General features: G+C 35.4%; 1 protein-coding gene across 2 annotated transcripts in view; it reads left to right on the top strand.

Moving 5' to 3' along the window:
- LOC149777216 (uncharacterized) overlaps positions 1-11,478 on the top strand; it is a 37,824-nt gene extending 26,346 nt beyond the window's left edge. Inside the window, exons 1-4 of one of the 2 annotated variants that reach the window (XM_089942826.1) lie at positions 3,577-3,728; positions 6,172-6,316; positions 7,252-7,397; positions 11,337-11,478. In XM_089942826.1, the coding sequence (XP_089798952.1) occupies positions 3,689-3,728; positions 6,172-6,316; positions 7,252-7,397; positions 11,337-11,413 (408 nt within the window). In that variant the 5' untranslated portion in view covers positions 3,577-3,688 and the 3' untranslated portion in view covers positions 11,414-11,478. Of the gene's footprint in view, positions 1-3,576; positions 3,729-6,171; positions 6,317-7,251; positions 7,398-11,336 lie in introns of those variants that run through there. The other variant, XM_089942827.1, reaches the window with a different exon arrangement.
- Positions 11,479-13,270: the final 1,792 nt, after the last annotated feature.

Genomic DNA, 13,270 nt, shown 5'->3' with positions numbered 1-13,270 from the left:
TTATAATGTTATGATGCACCATACTTACGCAATCCAGTATATCTGAATGAATTCACAAAATTCCTAAAGTAATGTGTTATTCGAGTAAATGAGCACTTAGTAATTCCAATAACTGAGTTACATAAATAATTCATCTTGAATTGTATCTGAACACTTCTACAAATTCTTGTCATAATATCTAAAAACAGGAATAAATAATTGTTTACCAAACCTCTTTCTATACAAACCCCATTTGCCCTGCGACGTAACAGGTTTCCTACGGAAAACCCACTAACTCGTAAACAAGATCAGGACTTAAGTTCAAATTCTGGTACACATTGTGTATACTTCTTAGAATCATAACCAGATACAGGTGGGAACTACCATCAATCATGAAGAGAGTGAAGTACACACTATAAATTAAATAAACTTATTATTATTATTGTCGTCGTTGTTGTTGTCATTATAAGGAATTAATCGAGACAGTTCAGTAGCTCGTAATGGTGTCTGATTTGCATATATCATTTGGTAAAGCAAGGTACTACATATGCATGATGGCTTGATGGGTACTATAGTATTTCTGATGTGTTTTTACGAGGGGTCCCGCGTGACCGAATGGTCGAAGGCGTTCGCCTTTACCGATTAGTAACATCTTACTTCTGTCCGCGTGTGTTCAAGACTCGGGCTAGACTGACGTGGGTATGTGAGAAAATTTGCTGGTAGTTTCCTGTGGGTCGGGATTTTCCTCTATCAGATATACTGGCCGTCATGTAAGGCCTATCGTGTGCTGAAAAAATGGCGTTAAATCCACGAAACGAACGAGTTTTTCAGATCATTGACGAAATGGGCAGAGTATTCCGAATGCCGATGAACAAACACCGACCGTGCGCTTCAAGAAATACTTGTAAGGAAAAGTCTTATTTATTACTTTCGTGTACTTCGGAATGCTTCGATAACACTGGTTCACACAGTAGCTACTCCAACGGGTATAATGGATATATGTTGGAAATGAAAGAGGAAGAACTGCAATGCGTCTAAAGTTTTGGTAAATTAAAATTAGGGAACAAAAGAAATGGGGAATGTAAAGGAACTCGCACTTGCCCTTTTCGTGAATTTTGTCTTAGCGGCTATGTGGTTATTATGGATGAAACGTCATTTCCGTTACTGTCTACGTAGCAGGAATGGCATCCATTGCTTAATTGTGCTTACTTGTGCACAGTTGTATGTTTTAAGAGAGTTGTGTCCCACTCAGAGTAGGATAACGTGAAATTACTAGATGTCTTGTTGCAGGTGTGTCCGTTTATAGATAAAATGGCTAGGTTTGACTGCAAGCTAAATGAATGATTGTACGTTATACTCCGCCCATCCCTCCTTCCATACGTACATAGAAATGGACATACGAGTTGTACATTATATTATTTACCTCCATATAGTCCGAAATGGGAAAGCAATTATTTATTATTAGTCCTTGACTTCTCAAATTTGGATTGTTTGTTCAAAATCTTTCTAAGCTACAGTTCTTCAGATGTGAATCGGACTTGCGAAGCTAATGGCGTGGCGAACCTACCAGTTGAGGACGAGTCATAAAGATAAATAGCGAACCCAGCACTTTTGCTCCACCGTCAGAAACACATACCACTCATCAAAAGGATCATGATCAGCTAGGTTACTAATCTTGACCACTAAACTCGAGTTTTTCAAAAGATATTAAGTTACTAACCTTGACCTCTATACTCATATTCTATAAAATATATTAAGTTAAGAACTTTGACCACTGCACTAAAGTTTCTCAAAAATATTTCAATTTGTGAACTTCTTTATTGTATGAAGCAGCCCTTAAACAGGAAATCACCGAATATGTACATAACGTCATACACGGGTAACAAAGTGGTATTCATTTACAGTAGCAAACTAACGGGGGTGAGGGTGGACGGGGCGATTGCCCCGGGCTCCAGAGGTCTTGGGGCACCAGAAGCACGGGCTCCATAGGTCTTGGGGCGCCAAAACCCCTTTGGACCATCATATTCTCCCCGGGCGCCATTTACCCTTAGTACGCCGTCTTATCACCGTGCCCCAGAAGTCGACTCTACAGCTCTCTGTGCACTACAGTTTCAGTCTCGTCTATCATAACACATTTCTTTAAAGAAACGGACGACGAAGTAAAATTTCAGATCAGTCAGTTAGTCTTCAGGGAAATATCAATTTGCGATTTTTTCATTTGTATTATATCGTGTTACATAAATCGACGCGGTGTGAGTTGAACTCTTTCGTATGCGATAACATTCGGACGAACGTGTGTACTTTCAATTGGACCAAAGCTATACAATTCGTACCGTCTCGATCAATTTTTACAACCTACGTCGAAAGCAAAATTGCAAATTTGTATTCACCCAGTGTCTTTGCGTGATCTTGTTCGTAATCTTAAAGCAGTTAAATCTAAAAAAATAGGAATAAATTCCCATTTTGCAGGGAGCCCTTTTGGTTCAGTTGTTAGCGTTCTGGACATCAGACCTGAAGGGTGCGCGTTTAAATCTTACCATCCAATCAGCCTCGGTCGGCTGTTGTAATGTGTGTTTTGGCCAAGGCACTTTAATCTGATTATCTCAGCATTAACTTCATATATTGATGTATTGTAAAACACCAAACCAGTCTGAACTAAGTCCCTTATGTAGTCCTGGTTTAGTTATCGTATTAAAATCATATTTTTAAAGAGCAGTCAATATTTACTTGCCGGGGTCTGGTAATTACAGCTTCTATTCATAACAAATCTGAAACCACCCCACCCACCCCCTTGCACAGAATATTATAATTTCATTTTAAATGATCCTTTTTATCAAACATTGTGTCATACGACAAAAACTGACCTAACACTTCATAGTGCGCCCTAAAAAAACATACTCGACTCCAACATTACATCGACATATTCCACACCCACCCACACCATCCCTGAAAACAAATTCTAATTTTTAAAAAAAAAAACGATTAAATGGAAAGTCTGATAAATAGTTCTTGAATTATTTAGAAGAGACTATACATATGTACTGTTTAAATGTCATTAGAACATCAATTCAATTCAATTCTTATTATACGAACATCCCCAATTACAATAGACAATTGACATACACTATCAATCAATGATAAATGTAATTACAATAGCTTTGAGACAATAATTACAAAATTAATCGATTTTTTATTTCTTCTATTGCTTGGAGGTTACAGTCCATCCGTTCTTAATTTCAAAACTTCATGTACCAGTTTATTACAATAACAATAAAATTATGTAACTTGGATTCAAGAGGAATAGAGATGTAATATTTCAAAAATGTACATTTCAGTTGCAACAATTTTATTTGCAGATATGGTTATTAGATCTAATAAAAGATAACCCTCTTACAAAAATTAGTAGATACTACAATTTCTTATCAAGTACGAAATACACACCTTGTACACGTATGCGGCATCCAGCTGATAATATTGATGGCACTGAATGACAGACACCGTATATGTTACAACATATTGCATCCTAAACTTTGAGATATGATGGAATACAGAACGGAACTCTTATTTCTCTGCTTTCCGATTTCAAAATTTTACTGGAGCGTCAACATAAATGCGTGTCACTAAGTTGGGTGTAGATGGTAAATATGACGTAACATGTAAACTATAGCATCTGTTTTAATACTTATCTAACAGAGCAATACGAACCACCATGCTGTTGATTGCAGTGCTTTTTGCCCTCCCGTTGTCTGGTAATTTATATATTTTTCTTATTTATATTTAATAATAATAATAATAATAATAATAATAGTAATTATTATTATTATTATTATTATTATTATTATTATTGCATTAGCATATTTTGTAAAACAAATTAAGTTGCTGGTTTACGTTCACCACTCTGTAACGTACGAGAAAAGGTCCACGTTCTTTCTTCACTTCCGAACACGAGTCTTGCTCTAATGAAAATATAAGCAGTTTTTATTTACAGATTACTTGTTCTGTTTATCCGTCTACTTTATACCAAAATTTCTCTTTGCCCTTGTTTTTTTATTCTTTGCTTTTGTTTTTTCAATTTTTTTTAGCTTTTTTCATGCATCACTTTGGGCTGACTAAATGTATGCCATTACATTCATTACCCATTGAAAGTAAACTATAGGAATATAAGTATATTCGTGAACCAATCCGAGAGTTTTGACTAGATGTAATAGAAACTGTTTAAACAATTCCAATTTTCTCTTGATACTTCTTCCCTTTTAGGAAAGAATTGCAATGTCTCAAAGCATTTGTATCACAGGCTTTGCTTAATGCGCAAAACAGTTCTATCAATTTTTTCTAATTCTGAGACTAATGGAAGGGACGCATGTATTTAAAATCAAAATCAAAATTACGATTCGGATTTCTAATTATGATTCATCGTTTTATTATCACTCGTCAAAAACATAATACCAAATCGCTTGAATCTAAGATTCAAAGACAATACAAAGTGAATCAAAGATGGCGACTCTACCCCTGATTATGTACATCACTCTGAATGAATGTGTTTTTATATACAGTAATGATTCTAATTCCTGGACGAATCTGGCTGAGGATTTCTAAATTGAAATGCGACCCACGTTTCCTCAACGATGTAATGCAAAGTAACTCAGTCTTAAGAGATGGAAGAATGCGAATCAAACTGTAGATAAAGAAACGAAAGTGCAGAATAGCATGAACTTGCCAAATGTTATCCCAAGTATGGTTAGCAATAAGAACGTGTCAAAGGTCACATCTTAGTCTGAGAGATTCAATGTTCGATCCCCCTATCTTACTAACTTACAAGCAAAACACACATCCGTACATATAGACGTTGTTGAATCATTAGTTGAAATGGTAATCTGTTCGACTTCTAAGATACTTCACATCAAAATGGGAGTGATAATGTGAATGTTAATGTTATCTCATTTAATTAATAAGAAAAAAAACCCATATAAATTATAGTTCAACCGTAATAAAGGAAATTTTAATTTAGGAAGGAATCATAAAATGCGTTGAATCTCTTGCATAATTTGTGATTTTTGCCGCCATCGGAAAGACAGTCGATGGATGACATAAATGCCGTCATATTTTTTCCTAATGCGGCTGTAATGATAAAAAGATAACGGCACGTACTTCTCGGAGATACCGGATAGACGTAAATGGTGTCACTACAGCTGTATCGAGAGCAAGAAACAGACATGTGAGAAAGCTTGTCATTAACTTCCCGTGGGTCCGTGGGTCTTACTGGGTGTGTGTGTGTGTGTGGGGGGGGGGTTACGGGTTGTTCCTCCACCGGTTATACTGGCTGATGTGTAACATATCGTGTGGTGAGAAATGGCTTAAAACACCAAACAACAAACAATAAAAGTATGTCCCGATTGACAGGACATTTGTAATGACATATGGGAAATCAACACCCACTTCAACAAACGTTTTATAAAGGCATGTGGCAATAACTACATCTCACAACATACAATACAGTTTTCAGTTTGTGTGAATTGAGAAGGAACCAAGGACGCTCCGCGTGTGTCGATCGGCTTAACAGCATCTACTCGACATTTCCGCGAGTTCATATGCATTTCCAGTGTTACAGGAAACGGTCGAAAAAATGAATACAGTCTACAGAAGCTACCTTGAAAATTCTCCTTCAGCAATCTGAATATCAAGCTTATTTAAATCAGCTCTTCGGACAATCCCAAAATATTCCGGTTTTGTTTGGGTAATATCACTCCGTGAAGTGGTCTTCCTGAGAACAAAATGCGTAAGAGTCGCACATATCACTACACCTAACACACACGATATTATTCTCTGGGAAAAGAGAGTGACATATTGTTGTTGTTGTTGTTGTTGTTGTTGTAGGGTTTAACGCCATTTTTCAGCACAAGATAGGCTATACATGGCGGCCAGTATTAAGGGTAGAGGAAGAACCCGGGAAAACCCCCGGAAAGAACCACCGACCCACGAGAAGCTACTGGCAGGCTTTCTCACATACCCACATTGGCCTAATCTGAGATTCGAACCCACGCAGGCAGAGGTGAGATGGCAGTGATCCGTAACGGAGAGCGCTTTAGACCACTCGGCCACTCGGGGCCCCCGACTGACATAGTAACAGAAAATAGGTATAACTGCCATCTAGGGTTGATTTATGCACATTTCATATAGGGACAAATATTACAGGTCTGGCGTTGGACTGCGCCAATCTCACGGATGGTGACTATGAGATCGGGTGTAAGATTTATGCCACCTGCGCAAATCACCAACTTACGATGCACCAGTGTGAAATGGGCAAGGTTTACAACATGAAAACCCGCAACTGTGATGAGTAAGTAACCCACACAAAGAGAGAGAGAGAGAGAGAGAAGCACATACATACACTATGAAGCATAGAAAGAGATATACAAATGCATACATATAAATATTGACACCTAATTGTTATAAATTGGATCAATTCGGAACAACGGCTTTATTCGATTATATATACCGTCCGTCATTTATATATATATATATATATATATATATATATATATATATATATATATATATATATATATATATATATATATAATCGAATAAAGCCATTGTCCCGAATTGAGCCATATTTAAGCTGAATATATTTTAACTCACTGATATAGTTTGAAAACGGAAGAAAATTCAGGTCTCAGACGTAAATTTTACACTAAACTTGACCCAATAAATCGAAACCAAAACACATACTGTTAATCAATATATGAATTCTAAAGTCAGGCGAATTGAAATAAACATCAACATAGCAACGTAATTATCGCACACAAACTCATCAACACAAAGTCTCTCTCTGTCTCTCTCTGTCTCTCTCTGTCTCTCTCTCTCTCTCACACACACTAAAATGTTTACTCTGGAATAGGTTATTGTGTAAAGTGACATTTATATGGAATGCAAAGGCGTTCCAGTAGGAACGGATATAACTTAGGGATTGGAAACGTATGCATGCATGAAACCTGTATAAGACATTCCGACAGACACAACATATATATATATATATATATATATATATATATATATATATATATATATATATATATACACAACTAGACAGAAAGACAGAAAACAAGAAAAAATGACGATAAGACCGATCTATAGAAAGCATAATTTAGTTGAAACATTTTATTACGATTAGCATACATTATAACAAAATTATGGGATTCGAACAATCTCACAAATTTTATTTTTTCAAAATATTAATCATAATTTAAACTGATATATTTCACACATTATCAGCCCTAAGAACGTTCCGCCCCCATGCAACGAGGCCAACCATTGCACTACCTTAAATGACGGACGGTACGCAATACAGCATATGAACTGTACATCATACTACACGTGCGTGGGCCACAATCTACAAGGTATCAACTTCTGCGCGCCAGGTACGTAATAAGTGAGAGTGTTTGCGCGTGCTCACGTTGTACATATTGCTATTCGCACGTTTAAGTATCCATAAGGCTACTATAGCTGGATCAAGATAATGTGAGGTTCCAAAACAGTTCACGATATTGTAAACACACCATACAAATAGTATTGTAAACATCTCATACCAATAGTATCGCAACCTTACAATATCAATTTTAATGTATATCTATTTGTGTGTTAATTTTCATGATCATAGATTGAATCATTTCAAAATGATTTACCTGAGCCTCGTTCCGCTGTTTGTATTGAGTCTGAGTATTTGATATAAGGAATGATTTACTAGAAATTAATTATTTTTAGCATTAACATCAGACGTAGAACAAAAATATAGTTGTGATCGAGTGAGTAGACTTGTACATTCATGTCAAGTACTCATTGGAATTACAATGTGCTCGTACGTTTGGGTTTATTAGTTGTTTTAGATTTGTTATCAATTTATTTAACGACATTTTTGAGTATATCATTGTGATACATCATGACTGTTATCATATCCAAACTGCTCCAGACTATTGGCACATCAGCTCAATAGATTATACTTAATTGGGATTACCACTGGAGCTCACTTGGAATACTCGATACCTTTTTGACTTGTGATATAACTTTTATGATTATTGAGGATTTTATTTCTTAATTTAGTTTTAGTTCTTCACTTTCTATTGGATTTAAAAATTATTAATTCCATTTTACAAAACTCGCTGGTTTTCAATCTTTCATGTTACTTAGCTTAAGACCATATAGTCACAACAGGAAAGCTGGGGCTCGAACTGCGACACGAATTTCTTTAAAATTGTGGCAAAGAAATTGCAATTAGTTTTGAAATTTAACTTCACTTTGGAATTTTCTTAGTCCCTGATATTCTGATTTCGCATTTTTTTGGGAATCCTTAGTGAAACCAAGAAGAGTTCACCCTGTCATCAAAATTGGAGAATGTTGTTGCAGATCTGATCTAGGAAGGGTCAGAATCCTTTAAAGGGAAAAAAAAGAATGTTTTTGGTGTATTATTTGGTGAAAATTAATATTCTTGATAAAAATGCTTTGGGTGTGATTAGTGGTTCTGACAGAAAAACAGGAAATCACGAGGATTATAGTTAAATAAACCAGATTGAAATATAATGAAGAATGATTGTACTCTAGCAGTGTTAATGCAAATGCAAAGAGAGAAAGTAGCAACAGAAATGCAAATGCAGAAAAGTAAAAGATGAAACAGGCAAATGCAAACGGAAATAGAGATGAAAAGAAAATGCTTTAACTTCAAGGAATTATAACTGGCAAGTCGATCGCACTCTCGTTTTTTACAGACAAGTCAAGGTTTTAATGTTACCAGAAATATACCCAGCTTGTGCAGTTACTAGAGCTATGGCAAAGAGAGCTCTTGAGAATGATTTTTATCAGGATATTATTCCTTTAGCTGACATAGTTATTGGTCAGATTTTTATGAGGTCATTGTTTCTTTTTGTATTGATCAAGCGAGAGGTATTGATAACAGTGATCAGCTTTTACAACTCATTTTCTCTCTCCTAATCAGTGATAAATTACAATCACATAGGAGCAAGATTCCGGGAATTTCTGTTTGTCTTACAGGGCTAGTAGTGACAATGAAGCCGCACAAGTACCAGCTTATAATTTTTCAAAGCAGTGGGTCCTTGTGATTAAATGGAGATCACCTAAGGCACAGCTGATGACTAGTGGCCAGTGAACTATGAAATTGTTGTTCCTAAGTTATACCGACATGAAATTCTTAGTCTATTCCTTGAAACTACCACAACTGGTTTTTTAGGAGTCAGAAAGGTTTATCATCAGATCTTAAATACTTTTTATTGGCCGAAAATTAATAGTGATTATTACTAAATACTGTTGGTCTTGTCACATTTGTCAAATGGCAGGAAATGAGAAGATATACAAGGGTCACCTGGAATCAATTCCAGCATTTGACGAATCATTAAACAGAATAATGGATACTGTCGTGGTCTCTTAATATCAGCCCAGGCAATCAATAATTGTTGTCCGTAACGAGTGTGTCGGCAAGATTTCCAGAGGCTATTCATTTGAGGGATATTAAAATTGAAACCGCAGTAAAATCTTTGGTAAAGTTTTTATATATATATTTTTTTGTAATTTTGACACATTTTGGCTCTCCCAAGTCTCTTCAGTCTGATCAAGGATACACCTTTATGCCTGGAATTTTGCAGCAAGTTCTACATGAATTTAGGCATCCAACAATTTAAGTCTTCTATATATCACCCGGACAGTCTATGGGTTTGAAACTTTCATCAAACTTTGAAGAATATGTTTTGGTTATATTGCTTTGATACCCGAAAAGATTGGGTCGAGGCCGTTCATTTGTTGTTTGCTGTTAGAGAATCAGTTCAAGAATACTTCCGAGGCTAGGTATTATGAACCTTATAAAGTTAGAAAAAAGTAAGTCACTACTTGTAGGTCAATGACACTCCTTTGTGATGAAATAGAAACAATTTTGCCATATAAAGATGTTAAAGGAGTATTGACAGAGATATCCCCCCTGTAAATCACTCTATCACGTGTCCCACGCAGTGAGGATTTATTTTCTTTTGTCTCGGAACCTGTGTGCCTTGATTTTGTTCGGTCTAGTAGATCAGTGCCACTTTTTTGGTGATAATGACAATATGTAGAGAAAGAAAAGGCAACAAGTTGTACAAAACAAACAGCAGTAAGACAGATCAGACATTCAACGCAGTGAAATAAAACACGACCAGCCGTACAGATTAATGGATAATGAAACAGCCGCACATATTAATGGATAATGAGACAGCCGCACAAATTAATTGATAAATGAGACAGCCGTACAGATTAATTGATAATGAGACAGCTGTACAGATTAATTGATAATGAGCCAGCGGTACAGATTAAGTGATAACGAGACAGCCGCACAGATAAATGGATAATGAGACTGGCGCCCAAATTCCGATACTGTGCACAGGCAAAATTATAAAACGGGGATCCAGTACCAGGTTTCGACGAACAACAAGATGCATTACCTTCGAAATGGATAGGTTCTGGGCACATTGTTGATGTTGGTGGTGTGAATTTCACCAACAAACTTTGATTTTGGACTGTAATTTATGTGTAGATATACGTAGTCCATATGGCCTAAATTTGAATCTGACTTGAATTTGACAAATCAAACGTATGATATTTAATTCTAAGTCTTACGTCAGAGAAAATAGGACTTGGCTTGGATTTCACTAACATACTAAATTCTGGATTTAAGTTAAAAGTTGAATCCAGAATAGAATTGGCTGAAATTTAAATCTAAAATGTCTTAAGTCTTCTCTTACCATTAAAACTTATGAATGAAATTGAGACAGGGACGAAAAACCCTCCCACCTTAAACAAATACAACCAGTTACCGGACTAATTGGTGAATCTTATTAGAAGAAGCTTTAAATATCAACTGATTTTCACTAGAAGTAACTTTATATTTTAGGAAGCACTGAGAGTATGCTACGCTATAGGAATCTTCGCTTGAGAAGCGTTCGATTTATTTCGTCGTGTGTGTATTCCTATGAAATGTCCCTTAACTCCTGCTGCACTATTCAAAGCAGAAATCGCTGACATTGGATTCTGTTGGAAAAGTAATGCATATTTAGTTAAAATCTTTGTTAACTTGGCGAAATCAGGGGAAGAAGATTTCATAGAGGAAATACAACTCATACGCTCTCTTTCACTCATCTTCTTGATATTGAACATTTATTTATTTATATATTTTCTTCAGTGCGCCTTTCCTTGAAGTATTAACTTCCACCAAATTTTAATATCCTTCACTATTTCCAGTATTTTATATGGCATTTTCACTTTAAATTTTGAATACTGATTATCTCACAGATAAATATAGGTAATACATTTTTGTTTCTTCCCAGGAACTGTATTCAACGAAGCCCTACAGACATGTGATTGGTCCGAAAACGTGGCGCCCCCTTGCGGAACCAAACATTAAACGCTCGTTTGAATCATTCAGTAGCAATATTTCATAAATAAATATAACTATAAAACATACAATGATTTCGGCTCTGGAGAGTCTTTTGACTTATATCTGTATACGACCTACCTAACCTTCACACACACACACACACACACACACACACACACTCTTTCTATCTATCTATCTCTCTATCTCTCTCTCTCTCTCTCTCTCTCTCTCTCTATATATATATATATATATATATATATATATATATATATATATATATATATATATATATATCACACACATTAAAATTCCATGCCATTTAAAGTGTTGGTATAAAGCAAATTGATATACCAATAATATTGGTATATAAGATTGTGATCCACCCATGGCGCAGTAATACGAATAAATAAATATTATTTTAACTGACGGCCTATAGACCAATGCTGAATTTCCACTCATTCGTTAATCATAAATGACATATGAAAATAACGATAAAAGTATTAATAGCCCCTGTGTTCTAAATAAAATTAAAATGGCACATAATTTCATCGGAATCCTTTTTTTTTCATTCCCCTCTCCCCTCTCGTGCGTAAGGGACAAAATAAGCAAAAATCTGGAGTGAGAGAGCAAAACATATTGCGCTGGACAAAAACATTAAAACTGAACTTGTACCAAATAACCTACAGTAATCTGGTTCGTTGTAACGGTATGTTTACTCTTTCCTTGGGATATATCTACAGTTTTCAGAATATCAATGATACAAATTTGCAATAGCCAGTCGACACTAGGCCTGTATGTTAAATTTGTCGGTTATGAGGCACACATACTGTAGCGTATTTAATGCTTTGTTGTTGTCGTTTCTTAAACCTTTTATAATATTCTAAAAAGTGATTTTTTTTAATTATTAAATATGAGAGAGAGAGAGAGAGAGAGAGAGAGAATTTTATAGTCTTTAGAGATGTTAATTAAAGAAGAATAATGACCTCGATGAACTGTCAAGATATAAAAATATTTTAATTACCTCTTGTTGGTTCGTCATTTCGCTTAGTTCCTATTCCACGCTAATTTCCATACGCCAGTACGTGAATGCCTGACAGTACAGATTCAGTGTAATAGAAACTAGCCTTGTTTGTTGTGCACTACTTTCTTCATAAAACATATTTCATGTTTAACTCATGAGGGTGTCTTATACTGATTTAATAAACGTGAATAAAATTGGAAACTCAAAAAGAAAACAATTAACTTATCAATATGCATATGTGATTGTGAACAACAAGAACTATATTTTTGTATCGGACACAGTCACAGGGATGCAAGGAGTTCATTCACTCAGCCAGTACACAGTTGCTCAGAGTGCAAATTGCAAATATGTGTATTTGTATATGATATAAATGCAATATTTGTATAGTATGTACGCTGTATCAATATCACTCGCGGTATAATATATATATATATATATATATATATATATATATATATATATATATATATATATATATATAAAGAGAGAGAGAGAGAGACAGACAGACAGACAGAGACAGACAGAGACAGACAGACAGAGAGAGAGACAGAGAGAGTGACATATACAGAGACAAAGGTTAATACAGATAGAGCTCAGGGAGACAGACAAACAGGTACGTCGGTGAGAGAATAACATTATATTATCAAAGAGGTTATATTAATATTTCGTCGGATATTTATAGGATACTGCATTTGTATGGGAAAATATAAACCAATGTGGGTAGTGAAGACTCCATGCGACAAAACGAGTTCGCATTTCCCTATTCAAATGCAGTAACCTTTTTATTATATACTCATTTTCTTATTCTTCTTAAGACTTAATGATATAACAACGTACACTACAAGAGCACAAAGTAACTGAAT

The sequence above is a fragment of the Sinohyriopsis cumingii genome, chromosome 18 (assembly GCF_028554795.1).
Source record: "Sinohyriopsis cumingii isolate HCF-2022 chromosome 18, ASM2855479v2, whole genome shotgun sequence".
Classification (NCBI taxonomy): domain Eukaryota; kingdom Metazoa; phylum Mollusca; class Bivalvia; order Unionida; family Unionidae; genus Sinohyriopsis; species Sinohyriopsis cumingii.
Note: the sequence above shows the minus strand (reverse complement) of the source record. Positions and strands in the feature narration are given on the sequence as shown.